Below are 27,635 nucleotides of genomic sequence, written 5' to 3' on the forward strand. Positions count from 1 at the left end.
CGAACGTAAGTTGAAAATGAACGTAAATTGTTACTGTACTATACATCCGTAAATTCTATTACCGTATCTTATAAAAAAAACCTAAATCATTAATTATACACACAACATTGTAAAATAATATTAATTTCAAATAAATTAAATTCAAGCAACATAAATTGAGATGGTGGAGGAGGAGACGGCAAGGCATGTTCAGTTTGTCGTTTGTGCAATGTAAACAATGGACGCAGCGTCATGCACAAGTATCGTTTGAACTATGGAGAGTGTGCTAAACTAAAAAATTCACTCAATATTTATTATTATTATTTTTTTTAATATATATATATATATATATATATATATATATATATATATATATATATATATATATATACTGTATATATATATATACCTCCAAAGTACTAAATTATAAATTTTTCCTTGACTCCACCACCACAATCTGGTAACATCTGGTAACATTGGACTCTGAGACACGCATGTGGCCAGTTGACAGAAAATGCTCAACTTAGCTTACCGTTCCCGCTAAATTGAGCTATTTCCGTAGACGCGCGTCTGGCCAGCTAGCGGAAAAAGGTCAATTTAGCGGAAATGGTCCGCTAAGTTGAGCATTTGCGTTATTGCTATTTGCAGTTCGCTAATTTGAGCTTCCGCTAAATTGAGATTCGTTAAATCAGGCTTCTACAGTATATATATATATATTCATATATATATATATACATATATACATATATATATACATATATACATATATATATATATATATATATATATATGCCTTAATGTGCTGTGTCTGGCGACACTGCTTCTGACCCAGGGCAGTGGACAAGGTGCAGGGATGACCCGTCATCCAGGAGGTGCTAAGATAAGATGGAGGGTGGAGGGGTGTGGAGTGTATTCAGGGATGGAATGGGTGGGAATGATTTTATGACTTTTCCTTATTGGCTACCTCCCTTGTAAGGGGGAAAAAAGCCTTGGTATTTGTATGTATGATATATATATATATATATATATATGTTGGTACATTATGACAAGTTGATGAAGGTGGAAAAAGAAGTCACGGGTCTAGTTCCGAGTTACTGAGTTTATTCCTGACCGGTTTCGCTCTATGCTTCTTCAGAGGAATGTGAAGCATAGAGCGAAACCGGTCAGGAATAAACTCAGTAACTCGGAACTAGACCCGTGACTTCTTTTTCCACCTTCATATATATATATATATATATATATATATATATACATATATATATATATATAAATATATATATATACATAAATATATATATATATATATATATATATATATATTATATATATATATATATATATATATATATATATATATGGTCAGGATAAATTTTAAAAATGACATTTTTTCAGAAAGGAAAGAAAAACATATCTTGGCCCAAAATTGATATATTCTTAAAATTCAAAGTGTATCTCCAAGATGATCTTTTGCCAAATACAGTTCACTCATAGAAGCCACCCTGAGCCTCCACCACAGCCTCCAGGTGGGACCTGAACCTGCAGTACACGGCCTTCACAGTGTCCTTCGAGAGATGCCCGAACACCAATTTGATCCTGGCAATCAGCTCATCCTTGGTGTTGCAGACAGTACAATTGGTGTCTTTTTCAACTGCGACCCACACATAATAATTTGTGGGGTTGCAATCAAGCGAGTTGAGGGCCAGATGTTGGGACTGGTGAAGTCGTAGAAGTTCTCAGACAGCCACTTCTGGGTTTTCCTGGAGGTGTGACATGGAACAGAGTCCTGCTGCCACATTTATGTTTTTCCGCAGCCACCCTCTCCACTTGACAGCAGTGGACAGCAACTCATTATAGTCATCTGAAGTTAGTCCAAGTCCCTCTTCTAAGATGTGGGGCAGCATGATGTGGCCTTTGTTGGAAACACACCCAAACACTTGCAAGAAAACAAAATACTAAATCCTAAACAATTTGGTTTTAGAATTGGAAGATCATGTACCACAAACTTAATATGCTTTTACTTAAGATTAATAGAAATAAAACAATAGAGAGATGGATGGGCAGATTGTGCTTTCTTGGACTTACAAAAGGCTTTTGACAAAGTACCACACAGAAATTGAAATAATAAGTGGAATACAAGAAAGTTATTGGAATGGATGAAAGATTTCTTGAATGGAAGAAAAATGAGGGTAGTACTTGGAGACAAGAATTCAAATTGGGAAGATATGATAAGTAGAGTCCCTCAAGGCTCTGTAATGGCTCCAATAATGTTTGCTATTTATATAAATGATATGGATGAAGGTATGGAATGTTATATGAACTTCATTGTAGATGATGCAAAACTACTCGAGAGTAAGTACAGAAGACTGCAAATCTTTTCCAGAAGACCTAGACAAAGTCTGGAAATGGAGTCAGAAGTGCGAAGTGAACTTCAACATAAAGAAATGTAGTATAATGGAATTTGGAAAAAGTAAAAATAGAATATTATGTCAGTATAAAATTGGTACAAAGGAAGTAAAAAAAGTAAACTCTGAAAGAGACCTAGAAGTAACTATCTCAAATGACATGATACTAGACAAACACGTCACTAAATTAGTCGGAGAAACTTTCAACTTATCAAGATCAATGAAAGTAGCATTTGATTACATGGATGAAGAAAGGATTAAGAAAATACTAGTTACACTGATAAGACCAAAATTGGAATACGCTGTGACACTATGGACACCTCGTACCAAAATAAATATATACATACTAGAAAGAATTCAAAGAGCAAAGACAATGATGGCGCCAAAACTCCAATTTGACATACGAACAAAGATTGGATAAACTAAATCTACCAACCCTGGAACAAAAAAGAGAGAGTTGATTTGGTAACCATCTACAGAATTATGAAAGTGATGGAAATTCTTGATAGAGATGACTTACTAAAGTACATACATATACCAAAGGCTTTTTCCCCCTTACAAGGAAGCTAGCCAAAAAACAAAGGCATAAAAACCATTCCCACCCATTCCATCCCTACATACACTCCACTCCCCTCCACCCTCCCCCTCATCTTGGCACCTCGCGGATGACGGGTCATCCCTGCATCCCATCCACTGCCCTGGGTCAGAAGTAGTGTTGCAAGACACAGCACATCCACAGGAAGGCCTCTTCATTAAATCACCGACCCCCCTCTCCATCCCCCCATGCAGAAAAGAAGACAAGGAGAAGACCCTTTGGGCTATGTCAAATTTTTCTCACACATACTACCTCACCCCCCATCCCCCCACCCATTCCACCTCATGCATCACAACATCATCCATATACAACCATTCTCCATTCACCCCTGCCTTCTGTCCTCTCCCGTCCTTCCTCAACAGCCCCTTTTACCCCATCCATCCATCTCATCCTAGGTTGCCCCCTCATGTTCACTCCCTCCACATCTGCCTTCATTACCTCATTTACTAGTCATTCTTCACTCATTCTTTCCATGTGTCCAAACCATCCCAATACTCTTTCATCCACCCTATCTCCCAACTCCCTTACCACCCCCGTTCTCCTCCTCACCTCCTCATTTCTCACTCTATCCAGCCTAGTAACCCCCATCATACTTCTCAGACACCTCATGTACCACAAACTTAATATGCTTTTACTCGAGATTAATTGAGATAATACAAGAAAGAGATGGCTGGGCAGATTGTGCCTTCTTGGACTTGCAGAAGGCATTTGATAAAGTACCACATAAAAAATTAATAAGAAAAATTGAAATAATAGGAGGAATACAAGGTAAGCTACTGGAATGGATGAAGGATTTCTTAAATGGGAGAAAAATGAGAGTGGTACTTAGAGACAAAAATTCGAACTGGGAAGATATGAAGAGTGGCATCCCTCAAGGCTCTCTATTGGCTCCTTTAATGTTTGCCATATATATAAATGATATGGATGAGGGAGTGAATTGTTACATGAACTTCTTTGCTGACAATGCCAAGTTACTCAAGAAAGTAAGCACAGAAGATTGTAGATCACTACAAGAAGACCTCGACAAAATATGGGAATGGAGTCAGAGGTGTGAAATGAACTTCAGCATTAAGAAATGTAGCATAATGGAATTTGGAAAAAGCAAAAATAGAATATCGGATTCACTATAAAATTGGAAACAAGGAAGTCAAAAAAGTCAATTCAGAAAGGGACCTGGGAGTGATCATCTCAAGTGACTTGACACCTGATAAACATGTCAATAATTTATTTGGAGAGACTTTTAACTTACTAAGATCAATGAAAGTGGCCTTCGACTACATGGATGAAGAAAAGGTAAAGAAAATGGTGGTTACACTAATAAGACCTAAACTAGAGTATGCTGTAACACTATGGGCACCTAGCACAAAAATGAACATAAGAAAATTAGAAAGAATCCAAGGAGCAGCAACAAAATTGGCACCTACACTATCAAATTTGACATATGAACAAAGATTGGAGAAATGACATTATCAACACTGGAACAGAGAAGAGAAAGAAGTGATTTGTTGACTAATTACAGAATTATGAAAGGGATGGAAATTCTCGATAGAAACAACTTATTAAAATGGGACAGAAGAGAAATAAGAGGACACAAAAAGAAGCTAAAGAAGAAGTTACAGAAGAGACCTGAAAAAGAATAGCTTTCCACATAGAGTTAAGTCTGGAACAAACTAAACGGAGAAACAGTGAGTGCCAAAATTATACACGATTTTAAGAATAAACTGGATGTGGAGAGATACGAGAACGGGTCACTACAAGTATAGCTTTCGTCCCGCAAAATATAACTAGGTAAATACATTCAAACTCCTCTTCCTCTCTTATGTTCCATGTTTTGGCCCCATACAGTGCTGTTGGCACAATCACTCCTTCATACAATCTCCTCTTAGCATCCATTCCCAAATGTCTATTTCTCATTACACTTTTTAATCCACCAAGGCATTTACTCGCTTCTCTCAATCTACATTCTACCTCCACCTTCACTCAACCCTTTCCTGTCACATTCGCACCCAAGTATCTAAAACTATCCACTTCCTCCAGTCTCTCTCCCTTAAAGCTCACTTCTAGTCTGCTGCCACGTTCACCCCTTGTACATCTCATCACCTTACTTTTACCCACATTTATCTTACTAAAGTGGGACAGAAAAAGCAATAGAAGAGGACACGAAAAGAAACTTAAGGACAATTACAGAAGAGATCTGAAAAAGAACAGCTTTCCACACAGTGAATATCTGGAACAAACTGAATGAGTAAACAGTGAGTGCTAAAACTATACATGACTTTAAGAACAAACTGGATGCAGAAAGATACAAAAGTGGGTCACAATGAGCTTAGCTCTCTTCCTGTAAAATATAACTAAGTAAATACAGTTTGAGGGAACTTGGTCATCATGAAGTGCCAGACTTTGTTTGGACTGTAGGCTAATCACCTGTTGTTCTGTGCATTGTGTAACTGGTTCTGGCAGAAGTTCTTCTCGTCTGAGAAGAACCAGAGCATCCCTGGCTCGACTGGGTGTTTGACCTTGTTCAGAAGTTTCTTGGCTTTTGTAAGGTGGTTCTCTTGGGCCTTGGTGGTGAGTAGTTGGCCCTTGTGCCTCTTGTATGAGGAATATTGAAGGTCCTCACTCAGCGCTTTCTTTATAGTCGTCACCCTGACACCCATCTCTCTTGCCAAGGACCACATTGCCTTGCCTGGATCTTGCTGTACCATTTTTGCAGTTCTCGATAAATTTCGTTCTGCGAACAGAGTCAGAACGCCTGCTATGAACCTTCCTGCTAGCCAGTGCCTCCACACCTGTCGCAATTCTCTAGCTCACATCTCACAGCCTTGACAGTATTTAAGGAGCACTGAGCTGGAGTTAAGATTTCCAAATTTTTAAATCTGGCAGGAATCATTACGGTGCAGGTCTCTCTTTCAATATTCCGATGCTTTCCAGTCGTCCATGCTTTCTAGCTCTCATGCCCACCAATAGTACACAGAATCAGCTAGTTGCAGTGGGAAGCGCTAAGAAAATGACCATGATGAGTGATGAAAATGGAGGAGAAATAAGGAAGGATGAAGTGAACGCAATTGTGAAGATGATGAGAGCAGGTAAGGCTCCTGGTCTGGATGGAAGCCATGCAGAATGTCTAAAAAAAGGAGGTACAGTGATGGTGGACTGGCTGGTGAGGTTATTTAATGTTTGTTGGAGAGAGGGAAGAGTACCGGAGGACTGGAGGAGTGCCTGTATAGTTCCACTCTACAAGGGAAAAGGGGACAAGTGTGACTATAGTAGTTTCAGAGGGATTATCTTGTTAAGTGTAGTTGGGAAGGCTTATGGGAGGATCTTGATTGAGAGGCTTAGGAGAGGAAGAGAGGGAGTAACTGGTGAGGAACAGTGTGGATTTAGGACAGGTAGAGGTTGCGTAGATCAGATTTTTGTGGTAAGACAGATATGTGAGAAAGCTATAGGAAAACGTAAGGATGTTTTTTGGGTTTTTATGGAAAATGCTTATGACAGGGTATACAGGAAGGCACTGTGGGAGGTATTGCAGATATACAGGATAGGAGGAAAGCTTTTAGGAGCTGTCAGGAGTTTTTATGAGAGTAGTAGAGCATGTGTCAGGATTAGAAATGGAGAGAGTGAGTGGTTTGATGTAAAGGTGGGACTTCATCAGGGATGTGTTATGTCGCCCTGGCTGTTCAACTTATACATGGATGGGGTGGTGTGATAGGTAAATGCAAGGGTGGTGGGTCAGGGATTGGAGATGGTTAAAGAAAATGGAGAAAAGTGGAAGGTGAGCCAGCTCTTGTTTGTGGACGACACTGTGCTTGTAGCAGGATCGGTGGAGGGATTGAGGAGTTGGTGACAGAGTTTAGGAGAGTGTGAGAAAGAAGAAAGCTAAAGATAAATGTGGGTAAAAGTAAGGTCATGAGATGTACAAGGGGTGAAAGTGGCAGTAGACTGGAAGTGAGCATTAAGGGGGTATGCGACACCTAGGGGTCATTTTCTAAACTATTTAGAGTAAAGAGCTGAAACTTCTCAGGTAAATAGGTATCCATATTGCCAACATTTTAGGTGAAACAGAATGATGTATGTACACATGTACATATACCAGTAACGACATTTAAAAGTGCACAGCATCATAATACGTGGACCAATTTGTTTTATATTTTGGCTATGATTAGTCAGTAGGCACACCTAGGGCCAGTCATTGAGTAATTGAACAATTTCCTTTATACTTTTGCATACAGGCATTTCAATTTTAATGTCCGGCAAAAATCGTGAAAAATTACATTGTTTTTTGTCTTGTTTCCATTATTACTCCTAACTCTTTCATCTTATTCAAAATATTCGAATGACTGGCCCTAGCAGTTACTAAATGTAATATTTCCTGTAAGTTTCATCTAAGTCTGATGTATTTTAGATTTTTTATGATTAAAAAAAAGTAAAGAAATATCGAACGGAGATATGGCGACTTGAAATATAAATATATCTGTAACTTTCTTATAGTTTCACCAATTTGACTGATTTTTTCATGGCTTAATTCTTATTATATAATGGATAAGTACAGTAAAAATCATCAACATATTTTAATTATAAGTACTTTAAATAATGAAAAACTAAAGTATAAGTATATCACAGTAGTGGCGACGCACAGACGACACCATCATATAATTTGCTTTTTTGCACATTTGTCGGTTTCTTCATATGAAACCTCACTGCTGGGGGTCTTCGGGGTATCTAAATCATTGGAAAGAGGTTTATTTTAACCAGCAGTGGGTGCCTTTGGAAGTGAATCCTCTCTTACTCCACGAACCATCGATAGTAACTTTTACTTCTGGTAAAGTTGGGTCTTCCTTTTCTAATGCTGCATGTACATGTTCCCTTGTTTTTTCCAAGAGTTCCTCATACTTCTTTATGCTGGTCTCTATAATATGATGGCAAAGTTTACTAAACGTCTTGTGATGTATCATTTTCATGTTCATTGCCATGCACATTTTCTGTACTGCAACATCCCCACAGAGTAAGCCGGCCTCCACAACTCTGTTATGTACTTCATAACTTTCATTTCTACCGCCTGGTGAAGTACACCATTTGCTCTTTTCAGAGCACAACTTTCATTCTGCCTGAAATGTCTTCACCATTCCACATTCTCCTATCACTTCAACATACATCTTCTCACAATGGCATCTAACAAGCGAATTTATCCACGGCAAAAAACTGCTCTTCTCCACAGTCATAAATTCACATTCATTCTTATCTCCCCTCTGTACAATTTCATAATTAATATCTAATTTTCTTGCTGTATTCGAGATGAATAAAGTACTTCATGGTGTAGAACCTGGCTATATATGTTGAGAGAGGTGGAAGTGAGGGCAGTGGTGGAGTGAGAGGTGGTGAGGTCTAGGCTAGTTGTCTTTGACTATTTGCCATCTTTAACTGTTGTTTTTTTGTCATTGTAGATGTTCTTTTTGCTACCCATGATGACTGTATTAATGAGTAATATGTACTAGCTAAGGTAATATATTGCCAGGAGAGCTCATGAGACATGCATACTTTTTCTTTCAAAGCTAGTAGGTAACTGACATCCAGCTGAGCTCTTAAGTTGGCAAGAGCTATCCCTCCACCTCCCTCCCTTCCCCTCCACCCTCATACTGGCCGTTGAAGCATTGGGCAAGCGTAAATTCAATCGAATTTCAACGTTATTCGGTGCACCTGAAGGTCCTAAGTGGCACGCCCCCCTCTAGTGTGGGTTGCGCCTTTAACTCCGTCCATTTAAACCCCCGTCCAAGACATTTAAATTGTGCGCCGCTGGAAAATTATTTGTCGGGATTTATTTCTAAATGGTATACAAACATTTTGAACACAGTTTTGAAAAATGCTATATCTTGACCAAATTCACCCCCCCCCTCCCCCAGGTGTCGCGTACCCCCTTAAGGGAGAGTGACTGAAGGAAGTAGATAGTTTTAGATACTTGGGTGCGAATGTGGCAGGAAAGGGAGGAGTGGGGGTGGCAGTAGAATGTAGATTGAGAGAAGTGAGTAAATGCCGCAGTGAATTAAAAAGTGTAATGAGAAATGGACATTTCAGAATGGATGCTAAGAGGAGATTGTATTTACCTAGTTGTATTTTGCGGGAAGGGGAGCTATGCTTATGGTGTCCTCCCTTTGTATTTCGCAGTGTCTAGTTTGCTTTTAAACTCATGAATGGTTTTTGTGCATACTATCTCATTATCCAGTTTGTTCCAAGTGTCCACTACTCTATGTGGAAAACTGTTTTTCTTCAGTTCTCTTCTGTAGCTATGTTTTTTTATTTTCTTTCCGTGTCCTCTTGTGTTTCTCTTGTCCCATTTTAGTAAGTCTTCTCTATCGAGTATCTCTGTGCCTTTCATGATTCTGTAGATGGTCAGTAGGACCTCTCTCTCTTCCTTGCTCCACCATCAGTAACTCCAGTATAGCCAATCTCACCTCATATGATAGGTTTGCAAGTGCAGGTGCCTTTTTTGTTGCTGCTCTCTGGATTCTTTCTATTTTCTTTATATTCTTTTTGGTACTGGGTGACCACAATGTCACCGCTAATCTAGGCCTTATAAATATAACCAATATTTTTTTTATCACGTCTTCGTCGAAGTATGCAAATGCCACTTTTATTGATCTTAGCAAGTGGTAAGCCTCTGTTATATCATAGGACAAGTCGCTTGTGATAATTACCCCCAAATATTTTTCGGATCCTGCCTTCTTTACCTCCTTGGTATTTGTATATATTCCTGATATTCTGTTTTTTTTTTTTTTTTTTTTCCAAACTCCATTATACTACACTTCTTAGTATTAAAGTCCACTTCCCATTTCTGACTCCAGTTCCATACCTTATTCAGGTCCTCCTGCAGTGCTTCACAGTCCTTATCAGTTTCTACTTTCCTTAACAGTTTGGTGTCATCTGCAAAGAAGCTCGTGTAACATTTCACATCCTTGTCCATGTCATTCACATAAATAGCAAACATTATTGGTGCCAATACAGATCCTTGCGGTACTCCACTGATCACCTCTTTCCAATCTGAATATTTTTCTCTGAGCACTACTCTCATCTTTCTACCAGTCAGGAAGTCCTCCATCCATTTTAGTAGGTTCCCTTGTATTCCTTCTATGTGTTCGTTTTTTTTTTTTTTTTTTTTTTTTTTTTTTTTTTTTTTTTTTTTTTTTTTTTTTTTTTTTTTTTTTTTTTTTTTTTTTTTTTTTTTCTGTGTGGTACTTTGTCAAAAGCTTTTTGCAAGTCTAGGAAGGCACAATCAGCCCATCCATTTCCTTCTTGCACTTTGTCTATTATTCTTGACTAGAAGCATATTAACCCCTTCCATACGGTGCCACACACGTAGGCGTCATGAGGAGCAAGTGGATTCGCGACGCTGCCATATCGGCGTCTTGATTATATTTATTGTAGTCGCCCCTGTGTTTTTACATTCTCCCAAATGTGCCCTGAATCTCATTCTCTGTGGTTTTCAAAATTTGCGGGTGAAAGAGAGAACGATCGATATAAGCGGTGACTATATTTTATGATGCGAGTATTATTATGACACGTCGTACGGCTGGCATTGGCTGCTGCCCGCGAGATTTAAGTCCCTTAGTGAAGTGGTTAACCCCTTCCATACAGTGCTGCATAGTTAGGCGGCATGAGGAGCTAGTGGATACACGAGGCTGCCATATCGGCATCTTGATTATATTTATTGTAGTTGCCCCTACGTAATGACATACTCTCTAAACTGTCTTCATCACATTTTCTATGGTTATCAAAATTCACGGGTGAAAGAGAGAACGATCGATATAAACGGTGACTATATTTTATGATGCTAGTATTATTACGACACATCATACGTCTGGCAAGCTAATTCTGCCCGCGAGATTTTGGCCCGTACTGAAGAGGTTAAGTTTGAGGTGTATGATCTTCCTTGTCTGAACCCAACTTGCCTTGGGTTTATTATGTTGTTGTCTTCCAGATGTTTTACCGATCTATTCTTGATGATTTTCTCACAAATTTTGGCTATAGTGCTTGTTAGTGATACTGGGCTATAGTTGATGGGGGTTCTTCCTTGTTTCCTCCTTTATATATTGGTACAATGTTAGCATTTTTCCAATCTTTAGGTATCTTTCCTTCTTTGAGTGAGCTATTTATTATGTGTATTTTGTCTGTTAGTTCTTCTTTGCATTCTTAGAATCCAATTTGCAATACCATCCGGGCCATGTGATTTTCTGACGTCAAGTTTTGATAGGGGCTTTGGGGAAGAGGGGAATGTCTGTTGAGGAAGGACGGGAGAGGACAGAAGACGGGTGAATGGAGAATGGTTGTATATGGAAAATGTTGTGATGCATGAGGTGGAATGGACAGGGGAATGGGGGGTGAGGTAGTGTGTGTGAGCAAAAATTTTGATGCAACCCGAAGGGATTTCTCCCCGTCCTCTCCTTTTTATGGGGGGACGGAGAGGGGGGGTCGCCGATTTAATGAAGCGGCCTTGCTGTGGATGTGCTGTGTCCTGCGACACTGCTTCTGACCCAGGGCAGTGGACAGGGTGCAGGGATGACCCGTCATCTAGGAGGTGCTAAGATGGGAGGGAGGGTGGAGGGGTGTGGAGTGTTTTCAGAGATGGAATGGGTGGGAATGATTTTATGCCTTGTCCTTTTTGGCTACCCCCCTTGTAAGGGGGAAAAAGCCTTGGTTATGTATGTAAGTTTTGATAGGTGTTCTGATATTTCTTTTTGTGTTGTTGTTTCCACTTGGATCGTAAGAGGCGAGAAGAAAGGGATGGGGATTGGGACTAGGCATCCTTCTCCTTGTAGCCCCACAGGGGACATTCCTAAAAGAAAAAGTAAAGGCATAAGAGGGTCTGGGAGTTTTCCAACCAGCACCCTAAGGTTTGGGTCTTTTAATATGTGTGGATATGGTACAGATGAGAGTAAAAGGGAAGAGATAGGTAGTATGTTTGTGAGAAGAAAGATGGATGTGTAGGCTTTGAGTGAAACTAAGTTGAAAGGGAAGGGTGAGTGTAAGTTTGGGAGTGTAAGTGGGAGGTTATCAGGAGTGAAGAGAGGGTGAGGGAGGGAAGGGGTGGCTATTCTAGTAAGTGAAGAGATAGGTAAACGTGTAGTGGAGTGGAAGGAGGTTTCCTCAAGGATAATGTGGATGAAGGTGAAACTTGGAAAGGAGATGTGGGTCTTTGTAAGTGCATATGGGCCTGGCAGTGAGAAGAGTGTAGAAGAAAGGGAGGCCTTTTGGATAGATTTAAATGAGTGCATAGAGAATTTAGGGAGAAATGTCAATGTAATAGTACTGGGAGACCTTAATGCTAGGGTAGGAAATGGTCCAATTGATGGAGTGGTTGGGAAATGTGGAGTTCCAGGAAAGAATCGTAGTGGAGAGTTGATGGTGGAAATGTGTCTAGAAAGAAAGTTGATGATAGCAAATACAGTGTTTTGGAAAAAAGTCAAGCATAAGTACACATGGGAGAGGGTGGTGAATGGAAGGGTAGTAGATAGTGTGTTAATGGACTATGTAGTGGTAAATAGGATTATGATAGGAAGAGTGGGGGAATATCAGATCATTTTTTGGTGGAAGGTAAGTTGAGAGTGGAGGATAGATGGAGGAAGAGGAAAGGGACAAAAGGTAGGGAGGTGCTTAGAGTGAACTCTTTAGATGAAAAGGAAAAGGAGAAGGAGTACAAGAAGAAGCTGAAGGAGGAGTGGGAGGGAATGAAGGATAGAGTAGAGCTAGGTGTGGAGGAGGAATGGGGATGGTTCAAGGAGGGAGTCACAAAGTGTGCAAGGATGGTGTGTGGAACAAGAAGGACAGGAGGAAATAGAAGGAAGGATAGTGAATGGTGGGATGAGGAAACAAAGAAGGTTGTAGAAGAGAAGAAGCGAGCTTTCACAGATTGGTTACAAAATAGGACGAGGGAGTCATATGAGAGGTACAAAGAAAAGAAAAAAGAAGTAAAGCACAAGGTAAAGGAGGCAAAGAGGAGAGCAGATGTGAAATGGGGTGAGAGTATGACAGAAAATTTTGAAAGTAATAAAAAGATGTTTTGGAAAGAAATTAAGAGAGGAGAGGAGGCGAATCAAGTAGAGAAAAAAAAGGTAAAAGGTGCAGATGGAGAGATGATAATGGAAGAGAAGGCAGTAAGGGGAAGATGGCCAGAATATTTTAGGGAGTTGTTAAATGTGAAGGAGGATAGGGAGGGAAAGAAAGATGTAGTGGGAAATGTTAAGAAAATGATGGTGATGAGTCAGGAAAATGGAGGAGAAATAAGGAAGGATGAAGTGAAGGCAGTTGTTAAGATGATGAAAGCAGGTAAGGCACCTGGTCTGGATGGATGCCATGCAGAATGTCTAAAAAAAGGAGGTGCAGTGATGGTGGACTGGCTGGTGAGGTTATTTAATGTTTGCTAGAGAGAGGGTAGAGTGCCGGAGGACTGGAGGAGTGCCTGTATAATTCCACTTTACAAGGGAAAAGGGGACAAGTGTGAATATAGTAGTTTCAGAGGGATTAGTTTGTTAAGTGTAGTTGGTAAGGCTTATGGGAGGATCTTGATTGAGAGGCTTAGGAGAGGAAGAGAGGGAGTAATTGGTGAGGAACAGTGTGGATTAAGGACAGGTAGAGGTTGCATAGATCAGATTTTTGTGGTAAGACAGATATGTGAGAAAGCTATAGGAAAGGGGAAGGCTGTTTTTCAGGCTTTTATGGATCTAGAAAAGACTTACGATAGGGTGTAGACAGAAAGGCACTGTGGGAGGTTATGCAGATATACGGGATAGGAGGAAAGCTTCAAGGAGCTGTCAAGAGTTTTTATGAGAGTAGTAGAGCTTGTGTCAGGATTGGAAATGGAGAGAGTGATTGGTTCGAGGTAAAGGTGGGACTTTGTCAAGGATGCATTATATTGCCCTGGCTGTTCAACTTATACATGGATGGGGTAGTGCGAGAGGTAAATGCAATGGTAGTGGGTCAGGGATTGGAGATGGTTAAAGAAAATGGAGAAAAGTGGGAGATGAGCCAGCTGTTGTTTCTGGACGACATTGCGCTTGTGGCAGGATCAGAGGAGGGATTGAGAAAGTTGGTGACAGAGTTTGGGAGAGTATGTGATAGAAGAAAGCTAAAGATAAATGTGGGTAAAAGTAAGGTGATGAGATGTACAAGGAGTGAAAGTGGCAGTAGACTGGAAGTGAGCATAAAGGGAGAGCGACTGGAGGAAGTGGATAGTTTTAGATGGGTGCAAATGTGGCAGGAAAAGGTGGAGTGAAGGTGGAGGTAGTATGTAGATTGAGAGAAGCAAGTAAATGCCTTGGTAGAGTTAAGAGTGTAATGAGGAATAGACATTTGGGAATGGATGGTAAGAGGATAATATGAAGGAGTGATTGTGCCAACAGCACTGTATGGGGCAGAAACATGGAACATAAGAGAGGAAGAGAGAAGGAGTTTGAATGTGTTTGAGATGAGGTGTCTGAGAAGTATGATGGGGGTTACTAAGCTAGATAGAGTGAGAAATGAGGAGGTGAGGAGGAGAAGAGGGGTGGAAAGGGAGTTGGGAGATAGGGTTGATGAAAGAGTACTAGGATGGTTTGGACACATGGAAAGAATGAGTGAAGAAAGACTCGTAAAAAAGTTATGGAAGGCAGATGTGGAGGGAGTGAACATGAGGGGACGTCCTAGGATGAGATGGATGGATGGGATGAAGGGGGCTTTGGGGAAGAGGGGAATGTCTGTTGAGGAAGGATGGGAGAGGACAGAAGACAGGGGTGAATGGAGAATGGTTGTATATGGATGATGTTGTGATGCATGAGGTGGAATGGGCAGGGGGATGGGGGATGAGGTAGTAGGTGTAAGCAAAATTTGACGTAGCCCAAAGGGATTTCTGCCCGTCTTCTCCTTTTATACATGGGGGGACAGAGAGAGGGGTCGCCGATTTAATGAAGCGGCCTTGCTGTGGATGTGCTGTGTCTTGCGACACTGCTTCTGACCCAGGGCAGTGGACAAGGTGCAGGGATGACCCGTCATCCAGGAGGTGCTAAGATAAGAGGGAGGGTGGAGGGGGTGTGGAGTGTATTTAGGGATGGACTGGGTGGGAATGATTTTATGCCTTTTCCTTTTTGGCTATTACCCCACAAGTCGTCTCCTCCTCGCACTGTCATGTTATCCGAACAAGTTTCTTTGCAATTGAAGTCGCCCATAATTACCAGATTACCCCTGCCCATTAGTATCTCATTTAGTGATTTCCTTGTATCTTCTAGCATTTTTGTATGTTCATTCTCTTTCCAAATGTTTGTTTTGGGGGGCACAAGGTCACCACAAACTTTCTACTTTTCATATTCTTGCCTTCGACTTTTATCATGATTAGTTCAACATTACCTTTGCCCTCCGCAATTTTTGTCACGTTTAAGTCTTTCTTGGCCAAGAACATGATTCCTCCTCCCTGTTTCTTGTCCCTGTTTTTTATCCAATAATTATATAGTCCTTGTCCAATATCGATGGATGGTATTTCACCTCTTAGTTTAGTCTCTACAATTCCCATTATATTTGGTTTTTCTTCTAGCAGGTAATCATTGAGTTTGTTGAAACCTGAAATTAATCCATCAATGATAGTATAGTTCACTTTTAATTTTCTTCTTCCTCCATTATTATTTCTGTCTTTGTTTTTTTTTAATTTTGATGTGCCATTTCCTCAATCTCATGTCGATTACTCTCCAATGGAATTCCTTGCTCTCTGTCTCTGTTCTCATCAATTTTTTTTCCTTTGCTTCATCTCTTAGTGACTTTTCTTTTACTAATTCCTCAGTATTCATTTCTCTTTTTATCCATATCTTGCTGTACTTTTCACTCCTTGCCAAGTTGCCTACTTTTTCAAATATGTCTTCTACTACCATCTGTGACCTTAATTTTATCTCTAGAGGTTGATTTCTATCCTTAGAATAGCGACCAATTCTATATGTCTCGTCCAGGTCTTTGTCTGCACCTCGGTCTCCCCCCTGAATTTCATTTAGGATTTCTACTGCTGTCTCTTTTTCTTCTTTTTCTCTCATGTACCTCGCCAATCCCTGTTTTTCTTTTAGTCCATATACCACAATACATTTTTTCCTATCTACTGTATCTCTGACCCAATTAGCTTTTTCATTAATCACTTGGATAATTGTGTCTTTTGCATTATCCTGCATTTGCTGCTTGACTATTTCTTTGAAAGCAATTTCCTTATTTTCAATGTTTTCCTTCCACTTAATTTTCTGAATACTTTCCTCACCTAGGTTCTCTTCGATTTTTTCCATCATTTCTTGTATTTATTGTTCACCTCTTAAAGTTTTTGCTATTGTTATTATCATTAATTCTCTTCTTTTTGTTATCACTCTTCAGCTCATTTATATCCCTTTTCATTTCTTTAATCTCGTTTGTAAGATCCAAGATGGTTTTTCTTAGGTCAGAAATTTCGTGATTCGTTTGTGCTAAACAGTCCATTAGTCCAATGATATCCTTTCTTAAGTCCAAATTACATTCTCCCACCGTATCCTATTTTTGCTCATATCCCTCTCTATCTCTAATAATCGACTTAAGTTCCTGCTTTCATACTAAATCCTGGAAAACCTTCTTTGTCGTTGATGATACACACGTTTCAGGAATGTTTACATTGCGGTTCGATAGACTGACGCCAGATGGCTCTGGTCGTGATTGGCTCTCGAGTCGTTGTTTTCTTTCATTTTTGCTAATTCCATGTTAATACAATTGACTAGCACTGCAGAGATATCATTTCGGACACTCACGATCACTCCCCACCCCTACAATACAAACCAGGTTTCCTTTTTCTTCGTAAATCCTCTTCCTCTTGGTCCCGTGACGATGACGACAGCGACGGAGGTGTTTATGGCGTGAGGGCGTGTATGTGTGTGGAGTGGTTGTGCCAACAGCACTGTATGGGGCAGAAACATGGAACATAAGAGAGAAATAGAGGAGTGTGAATGTGTTTGAGATGAGGTGTCTAAGAAGTATGATAGGGGTTACTAGGCTAGAGTGAGAAAGGAGGTGAGGAGGAGAACAGGGGTGGTAAGGGAGTTGGGAGATAGGGTGGATGAAAGAGTATTGGGATGGTTTGGACACATGGAAAGAATGAGTGAAAAAAGACTAGTAAAAGAGGTATAGAAGGTAGATTTGGAGGGAGTGAACATGAGGGGGCAACCTAGGATGAGATGGATGGATGGGGGTGAAAGGGGCTTTTGGGGAAGAGAGGAATGTCTGTTGAGGAAGGACGGGAGAGGACAGAAGACGGGTGAATAGAAAATGGTTGTATATGGATGATGTTGTGATTGCATGAGGTGGAATGGGTGGGGGAATGGGGAGTGAGGGATTTCTCCCCATCTTTTTTTCTGCATGGGGGGAAGGAGAAGGGGGGTTGCCAATTTTATGAAGCGGCCTTGCTGTGGATGTGCTGTGTCTTGCGACACTGCCTCTGATCCAGGGCAGTGGACAAGATACAGGGATGACCTGTCATCCAGGAGGTGCTAAGAGGGTAGAGGGTGGAGGGGAGTGGAGTGTGTTGGGGATGGAATGGGTGGGAATAGTTTTTATGCCCTTTTTTTTTTTTTTTTTTTAATGCTACCTCCCATGTAAGGGGGAAAAAGCCTTTGGTATATGTATGTGTGTGTGTGTATATATATATATATATATATATATATATATTCTCTTGTAAACATACGAGGTTGAAGGCTAAAGAGGATTCATTGTTGATTATTTTATTACGTGTAGCTTCGATACAACGTACAATCTTTTTGTCTTCAAATTTGACGTATCTTAGTAGTTGTCCTATTGTGGCCGACGTTTCGGAACTTCCTGGTTCCATCTTCTGGGCGATCTGATGTGCAGTGTCTGTGGATGTCATATTTATTCATGGAGTTGGGATCATAAGGCTTCTTCCAGGAAGAGGTCTCCTCTGATTGGTTGCCTAGGACCAATAGGGGAGCCGGGTTACTGGAGATCTGAGAGACCTCTCCCAGTGCGTGTAGTGATTCTGTCTGTGTTCAGTCTCTTCATGGATGGTAAGACGCGCAGGTCTTCGGTCTGGATGTTGATGTTAGGATGGTTATCTTGTATGTATATGGCTTCCAGGAACAGTAGCCGTCGGGGATCCGATTCCCTGTCTATGATTGTCGTGTTATTGTCTAGGTCTTTTCTTGTTAGTGCTTTGTTGTGGGAAGAGGTATAGTGTGACTTGATTGATCCGTTGGACAGGTGGCATGTTAGGCGTCGTGTTAATTGTGTTGTTGTCATACCAATGTAAGTGTGAGATCCACACGCCTCACTATTGCATTTATATTGGTATACAACGTGGTCTTGTTGTAGTGTTGTTTTTGTGGTGGTGGGTTGGTTACGGATAATCAATTGGGCTGTTTTCTTAGTATTGTAATAAATGATGAGTTGGATTTGTTTTTCGGGGTCTGTTGTCTGTATGTTCTTGTTAATGATTTCTTTTAAAATCTTTTCATCTGTTTTGTATTCTGTTGACATGTGATTCTTGTAATATAACTTGATGGAGTTTTTGTTGTTAGGTGTCGGGTTATCTTCTTTTGTGTACCATTTGTCTAGGATCTTTTTTGTGATGTGTGTTACGTCTGAATTTGTGTATCCATTGTTAACCAGGACCTGAGTTAGTCTTTCCAGTTCTTGGTGTGTATTTCTCCATGTGGAGCAGTGTGAAAGTGCTCTTCTGACATATGCGCCGATAGTGGTGTGTAAGTACCTGGAAGGGCACTCACTTTTTCCATTCAGGCAAAGTCCAGGGTTTGTCGGTTTTGTGTAAACTGTTGTTAGGAAGCCTGTCTGCTGTGCTGTGATGAGGATGTCAAGGAAAGGGAGGTGTCCATTGTTAGCTTCTTCGTAGGTGAAATTAAGTCCTGAGGCTTTGATGAAGCGGGTTTTCAGGTCTTGAAGTTCCCTCTCGTCTCTTACTCGTACGAAGATATCATCTACGTAACGGCAGTAAATGGAGGGACGGGCCTCTGCCAGGAGTTCTGTCTCAATGGTACCCATGAAGAAATTAGCAAACAAAACTCCAAGGGGGCTACCCATTGCCACCCCATCGATTTGTTTATACATTCTTCCATTAGGGCAGGTAAAGGGAGCTTCTTTGGTGCATATCTCCAGTAGCGATCTTAAGCTTTTCTCGGGGATGTTGAGAGGTGTGGTATCGTCGCAGTGGTACACTCTCTTGAGAATGAATTCGATGGTTCGGTCTACGTTGATGTTCGTAAATAAATTTTCTACGTCCAACGAAGCGATGATGGCATCCTCGTTAGATGGAGAATCTCGGAGGATTTCGAGAAAATCGGGCGCGGAGGCAATGGTGTAGGTGCTGGGGACATATGGAGTGAGAAGCGCGTTAAGTTTCTTGGCTATGGGGTATGTTGCTGTAGGTATTTGGGAAATGATGGGCCTGATGGGGTTGCCAGGTTTATGTGTCTTGATGTTTCCAAAAGCATACCCAAGAGAGTATTCGCCTGTAAGCTTGGGGAATTTTGGACTGTCCATGTTGGCGTTGATGGATGTGATGATTTTGTTCAACTTCTTCTTGATGGAATCAGTTGGATTTCTTGTTATCTTTGTGAACTTTGTGGTGTCGCTTAGTATGGAGTCTATTTTGTGGGTATAATCTATACTGTATATATATATTGTGGGTATAATCTATACTGTATATATATATATATATATATATATATATATATATATATATGTATACATATATATACCAAAGGCTTTTTCCCCCTACATGGGGGGATAGCCAAAAAGAAAAAGGCAGAAGTGTATGTGAGACAGACCCATGAATTTGTACTCATATTAGTGGACTTAGCATGATTAGGTAAATGTTTTTAGGTAGATATATTCAGTTTATGTGCACTTTTTGTTATCTTAGATCAGTATATACATATATATATATATATATATATATATATATATACAGTATATATATATATATGTATATATATATATATATATACATATATATATATATACATATATGCACATAGGATTCATCTATTAGCAATCGGAGCAAGGTGGTAATAGTTATATCAGATTGTTGAATGTATGAAAATGAGTTCACTGAGTTAAAAGTGTATGAAAGTTTAGGTAGCACAGACCACTTGGCATTAAATGGGAAAAAACATATATCCTTATTTGGAAAGGGACCTGGAGGGACCCAAGAAAAGAGGGAGGGTGGGAGGGTTGGTGAATGGTACTGGAGTGGGTGGGGATGAAATGGGTGGGAGTGGATTTATGCCTTTTGACTTTGGCTACCTCCCTTGTAAGGGGAAAAAAGCCTTTAGTATATGTATGAAAAGGGATCTGCATGAAATTTTTTCTGTTTAGATTTCTTTATATCCAGTTAATTTCTTCTCTAAAGGTGAGACCAAGAGACGCAGCCTTTCACAAACAATGAGTGCTTTTTTCCGGAGAAACACAACAGACCGTCCCATCAAGGAAAGTCCATTGGAAAACCTTCCAGATGGCAGTGGTTATAGGTAAGGATTTTTGCTATGTTTCTTTTCAAGAAAATATATCCTTGTATCCTAGAGATGGTCCTAAAAGTATGTTTAACCCATATAGCTTCAGCCCAGTGTATAGTTCAGATACATGCTGGCATCAGCCAATTTTTATTTTTTTTTTTTTTTTTTTTTTTTTTTTTTTTTTTTTTTGCATAATTTGTGTAAAGATAACATTAAGTGAAAGTATAGCATGAAAAAAGTATTCACATTTATATATATCATGCATCTGTGACCAGTGTCAGCACGAGATCAGGGAAATATATATTCCTATGGTGAGTTGACAGGGTAACATGGTAAATTTAGCATATTCTTTCCCTCTCATTCATGATTTCCATGCATATTATGAAATATATAGGCCATACTCATGATTATTATGCATGTATATACCATCTTAATGGATGTATATACCTCATGAATGTCATGTAACTAAAAAAAGTAGTTGATGGGAGGAGTACAGTTAAAGCTGTCAAATTTTTACCCAAAAACATGTTGTCAAGTCTCCCCCAAGCACTCTGCAGTATTACAATGTTATGAAAGGATGTGGGAGATCTAAGTCAACTCATGACAGCAAAAAGATGTAGTGTACAGTGGAACACTTATAACTCATCAGAATTCTATATAATTGGGTTTGCAAAGGCTTCAACCACTGCATATAATTACCATGTCTTATGGGAATGTATGGGAACCATGCAGCTCACCCAAGCAATTTTGTTGGGAAGCAGTTGTTCTGGTATCTATCACGTAGTAAACCAGTACAATTAATGTTCAAGCTAGTTGAATATTGTGACATTAAATTAATAGTGTTGTTGCTGTATGGGTTAAATGTGTGTCTTTGTGAGCAGATATTCTAGCTCTGGAACTCTTTTAGCTCATTTTACTGTTTCACAATGTCTTATATAGTTCACAAGCCTAGAAAGCTAGTTCTAATTTGGTCCTTGATCAAATTGTGGATATATATATTTTTATTCTTATAACTTTGTACATACATATAGCAAGGGTTTTTTTCCCCCTTACAAGGGAGGTAGCCAAAGTTAAAGGCATAAATTCATTCCCACCTATTTCATTCCCACATACTCCACTCCCATTCACCACCACTCCCTCCCTCTTTTCTTGGCTCCTCCTGGATGATGGATCATCCCTGCATCTCGCCCATTGCCCTAGGTCAGATGGTATGGAGCAAGACACAGTACATCCCTCCAGGCTGTGCCAAAATATCATTCACACATATTCCCTCATCCCCCACCCATTCCTTTCCATGCATCACAGCATCATCCATACACAACCATGCTCCAGTCACCCCTATCTGTCTTCCCCCTTCCTCAACAAACATTCCCCTCTTTCCCAGTGCCTCTTTCACCCCATCCATCCATCTCATACTTGATCGCCCCCTCATGTTCACTCCTTCCACATTTGCCTTCCACACCTCTTTACTAATCTTTCTTCACTCATTCTTTCCATGGGTCCAAACCATCCTAATACTCTTTTATCAACCTTATCTCCCAACTCCCTTTCCACCCCTACTCTCCTCACCTCCCCGTTTCTCACTCTATCCAGCCTAGTAACCCCTACCATACTTCTCTGGCATTTCATCTCAAATTCATTTAAACTCCTCTCTTTTCAACCCCATACAATGCTGTGGACGTCATCACCCCTTCATATAATCTCCTGTTAGCATCCATTCCCAAATGTCTGTTTCTCATTACACTATTTAATCTCCTCTCTCAATCTACATTCTACCTCCATCTCCAGTCCTCCCTTTCCCACTACATTCGCTCCCAAGTATCCAAAGTTATCCACTTTTTCCAGTCTCTCTCCCTTAATACTCACTTCTAATTTATTGCCATCCTCTCCCCTTGTAGATATCATCAACTTTTATCCACATTTATCTTCAACTTCTTTCTTTTGCACACCTTCCCAAACTCTGCCAATAACTTCCTTAATCCATCCTCTGATCCTTCTACAAGTGCAGGGTCATGAGCAAACAACAATTGGCTTATCTCCCATTTTTCTCCATTTTCTTTAGATATCTCCAATTACTGGCCCCTTACCCTTGCATTTACCTCTCCCACCACCCCATCCATGTATAAATTGAAGAGCCATGGTAACATGACACATCCCTGGCAAAATCCCACCTTCACCTGAAACCATCCATTCTCTCCATTTCTAATTTTAACACAGGCTCTACTATCGTAAAAACTCTTGACTGCTCTTAATAGCTTTCTTCCTATCCCATATATCTGTAATACCTCCCACAGTGCCTTCCTGTCTCCTGTCATAAGCCTTTATCAAATCCATAAAGGCCCAAAGAATATCCTTTCCTTTTCCTAAAGCTTTCTCACATATCTGTCTTACCACAAAAATCTGATCCACACAACTCCTACCTTTCCTAAATCCTCTCAATCAAAACCCTCCCATAAGCCACAACAACACTCAACAAACTGATCCCTCTGAAGCTACTACACCCACTGTTGTCCCCTTTTCCTTTGTAAAGAGGAACTATACAGGCACTCCTCTAGTCTTCTAGCACTCTGTCCTCCTTTAGACAAACATTAAACAACCTCACCAGCCAGTCCACCATCACTGTACCTCACTTCTTTAGACACTGCATGACACCCATCTAACCCAGGTGCCTTATCTGCTCTCATCATTTTAATAACTGCTTTCACTTCTTTTCATCCATTTTCCTCATTCAGCACTGTCATTTTCTTAGCACTTCCCACTGCAAGTACCTTTCCCTCCATATCCTCCTTCACATTTAGCAGGAACTCCCTAAAATACTCTGCCCATCTTCCCCTTACTGCCTTCTCTTCCATTATCATCTCTCCATCTGCACCTTTTATCTTTTCTTCTCTACTTGATTCACCTCCCCTTCCTCTTAACTTCCTTGCAAAACATATTTTTATTACTTTCAAAATTTTGTCATACTCTTCTCTCTCCTTTTTGCCTCCTTTTTCTTGTTTTACTTATCTTTTCTGTGTATCTCTCATATGATTCATCTTATTTTGCAACTAGTCTGTGAATGATTGTGTTTTTCTCTTCTACAACCTTCTTTGCTTCATCATCCCACCACTCACTACCCTTCCTTCTATTTCCTCCCGTCCTCCTTGTTCCACACACCATCTTTGCACTGAATTACTTAGTAACTTTGTACTGAATGAAAAGTAACCAAATATATTCCACAGATATGTGAAACGTGACTCACTCGCAAGTATGGATAGCAGTGTTTCGGGAGCAGTTGGGAGTAACTCTGCAGGATCATCAAAAAATACAGGAACAAGTTCCCAGAAACGACATTATGCTCGATGTGCTGTTTTAATGCAACATTGGTTATTGGAAATGGCAGCCATTGCACAAGAGCATTTAGTTAAAAGCAAGGAGATTACATACAGCTTCAAATCTTGATAAATGTTGGTATTGGAGTGATAGAAGTGTGATAGTATATGTGTGTCTGTGTCTAATATGTGTCCTGTTGTTGGTGCTGTTGTGTTTGTGAATAGAATTAGCCTGTTGTAGAGAAAAATGCAAATTTGCAGTTTTGTTGGGTTTTGCATTAAGTTTTATGGATATATTTTTTGAATGGTTGATCCAATAACTTTGAACTACAGATGTTGTAGGTGATTTTTTTTTTTTTTTTTTTTTTTTTTTTTTTAAATGAAAACTATTGTATATAGTGCCAACCTCCCACACCATCCTTTACTTCATGTTTTTGGGGATGAATTGAATTTTCCATTATGTTGCCTAATCGTTAGTTGTTTATTGGTTTGAGTGATCCAAACAGCAGAACTGACATTAGATTCTTTAGCTTTCCCTCCCTTTCTCTCTCCCTTCCTCCCATAACCTTGACTACCCAATAGGTTACAGGATTAATGTAATGTGTATGTATATATATATATATGTATATGTGTGTGTGTATAATGTGAGGCATCGCATGGTAAAGTATACACGAGCATAATTTTTAAAAAGTGCCAGAAATCACAATTGAAATTTTCTCAAATTTGAAGCTAGATACAGTAAAAACTATTAAAGGTAGGACAATGGCAAATACATCATTTGAAAGCTGATTATGTCTACTTTATCCATCATAAAAGTGTGTAGCAAGCAGTAAGGGTGTAAACCCACTATTTTCTTATAGATTTTCTGCCTTATAATTGATGTATTTTTACACTCCGATGTCCAAATGAAAGTATAAGGTCTGAATGAATGTGGAATAGCACTTTCTCAATTTTCAAGCTGCTGGTGCTTGTGTATACTTTACCACACAATGCCTCATATACATATATATATATATATATATATATATATATATATATATATATATATATGTATGCAAGTAACCACTAGGAAAATGAAAACTTGGGAACTGAACGTTTTCATCCATTTAAGACATCTTCCATGGTTACCAAGTTTTCATTTTCCTAGTGGTTATTTGCATATTTTGTGAATCACATGTGATTTCTTTGCATATATATATATATATATATATATACATGTATATGTATATATAATATATATATATATATATATACACACACACACACACACACATATATATATATATATATATATAACTGCTCACAGCCAGCCGTGAGATTATGTCTGGGAACCATTGACCTTTGGAAATGTTGAAGTTCAGACATTCTTCTATTAAGTCAGATTTATCTTTTCTGTCTTTTTTAAGACTTAAATGTCTGAACTTGAACATCTTCAAAGGTTAGTGGTCCCCAGACATAATTTCACAGCTAGATGTGAGCAGTTTGGTTAAAAATCTTCACCCTCCTGACCCCACTTCCCTTCTGACTTGACACCTCTACCCACGTATCTCCTCCCTTCTGACTCTGCCCTGTGTGATGGATTGTCATGGTTTTAGCTATGCCTGTTCCCCTTTCACTCACATCTTAATTGTATTTATATCTATCATTTCTTGTAATCTGTACTTTCCAGAAGAGGGCTATAGCTATTAGCCGAAATATAGAAATCATACCTTCTTCTAAGTTTCCTTTTATTCCAACTGTGGGTTCTTCATGATTACTTTTTCAAATGTGCCACTACATTTTGTCCAAGTGATACATACATATACATATATACAGGGTGTCCCAAAAAATTTGACGTCATTTTAAATGCCAATATCTAGGAAACTACTCAGTGCATCTCAATGAAACTGCACAAACTTTATGTTGAACATCATAAGTTTTATTAGTTGACATTTCAAAGAAAAAAACAAAGATTTGTAGATTCTATGACCGATTTCACAAGTTTCACAAATGTTCAATATGAGCGCCGCCTGTGACTCTGCACACGTCAAGTCGGTACTCAAACTCGTGCCAAACACGCTGCAGCATGTCTTTGGTAACATTCTCAGGTGCGGCAGTGATTCTCTGCTTGAGTTCTTCAACGTTAGCAGGAAGAGGGGGGACATAGACGAGTGACTGTGACTGTGACTGTGTTTGAGCATATTCCAACACGCAAAATGACTTTTCTTTTGAAGTGAACGGCATTTCTCAACCTGAAAAGAGATAAATGTCAAACATTAAACATAAAATCTTGAACTGTTTCTATGCAAGCTGTGAAAATTTGAGGTCGTTTCAACGAAAATTGCCAAAATTATTGGCCTGCAAAATGACGTCAAATTTTTTGGAACACCCTGTATATTATATATTCACATATATATATATAATGTATATATATACATATATGTTTATGTATATACATATATATATATTTATGTATATATATATATATATTCGCTATAAACCCACTATCGGAGAAAAAATGGCGGAAGTACAGGGAAACTGTATATTTTGACTACTATCTGTACAGTTTCCCTGTACTTCCGTCATTTTTTCTCCGATAGTGGGTTTATAGCGAACTTTTACACGTGGTATAACATACCAATTTCCAATATATATATGTATACATATATATGTGTATATATATATATATATATACAGTCATCCCTCTTTATTTGCGGGGGATACATTCTCAAAACCCCCGTGAATGGCTAAAACCGTGAATACTCTTCTTGAGAAAACTATTGAAAAGCTACGGAATACCACCGCCGAAACACACACTCTCATGCTTCATTCTAGCCACACTTCTCTGCTGACAGTTGAAACAGGCTCAGTCTCATCAGCAGGGAGCAGCTGATAACATCTCCTGATATTGTGAAATATATTGTAAATCTGGAGCCAAAGTGAAGAAATACAATCATATTCAACCATTAAAATATGCAGGCAATGAAACAGACTCAATATACGTGTAATAAAACCTCTGGTAAATTTAATATTTTTATTCTAAAGTATCATACACGCACAATAGTCAGCAGTGATGCCAGGCCTGGCGCACGCAATCGACAGTCAACCACGGCCAACAATTGGTTGATAGGCCATGCCCACTGCGTCAACGCACTAGCGCTCTGAGTGATACAATTGAACATAGGTCTAGTTTTTTGCTATTTTTGGACATGCTATTGCTGATATTGGGGAAAATTTGGTACTGATCAACAGGAAACTGATGAATGAACAGCTATAGAAAAAATTATTATTCTGCGATTATTCACCTTATAATTATTTACCTTGAAGAACATGTGTGAACTGAGTGGCGGATCATTCTGCCCGTGGCCCATGCGGGCAGTATGGACCGCGGGCTGCATTAGTGGCTTTCCAATGGGTCAAAATTTATTTTTTCTTTCATTTTTATTTTTCAATTGAAATCCGTGAATAGTCAAAACCACAGATAAAAAACCCGCAAATAACGAGGGATGACTGTATATATATATATAAATATATATATGTATGTATGTATGAATTTTATATGTATATATATATAAATATAAACATATACATATACAAATGTGTTATAACATACTAGTTTCCATATACATATACATTATATATGTATATATATATATAATGTATATATACATATATATATATATATGTGTGTCTGTGTCCTGTTTCCATTTCTCTTTTTTCTGTCTCCCTCTCTACCTTTCTACCTCTGTCTCTCTATTAGAATGTCTCTATATGTGTCTGTTTGTCTCTGTCTTTCAGACTGTATCTCTCCGTCCATCTCTCTTTGTCCTCTGTCTCCCTGTGTTTGTCCTTTGTCTCCCTCTTTCTCTCC

At 39.4% G+C, this 27,635-nt stretch overlaps 1 protein-coding gene across 6 annotated transcripts in view; it reads left to right on the forward strand.

Annotated features, from left to right (window-relative positions):
• The window catches only part of LOC143039359 (FHF complex subunit HOOK-interacting protein 1B-like), a 367,378-nt gene extending 341,880 nt beyond the window's left edge, over positions 1 to 25,498 (forward strand). For all 6 annotated transcript variants that reach the window (XM_076209245.1, XM_076209249.1, XM_076209250.1 and 3 more), the window contains 2 exons: positions 20,372 to 20,489; positions 23,696 to 25,498. In XM_076209245.1, the coding sequence (XP_076065360.1) occupies positions 20,372 to 20,489; positions 23,696 to 23,915 (338 nt within the window). In that variant the 3' untranslated portion in view covers positions 23,916 to 25,498. The remainder of the gene's footprint in view (positions 1 to 20,371; positions 20,490 to 23,695) is intronic.
• The last annotated feature ends 2,137 nt before the right edge of the window (positions 25,499 to 27,635 follow it).

This window comes from Oratosquilla oratoria, chromosome 26 (assembly GCF_046742065.1).
Source record: "Oratosquilla oratoria isolate Oo_2021 chromosome 26, ASM4674206v1, whole genome shotgun sequence".
Lineage (NCBI taxonomy): Eukaryota > Metazoa > Arthropoda > Malacostraca > Stomatopoda > Squillidae > Oratosquilla > Oratosquilla oratoria.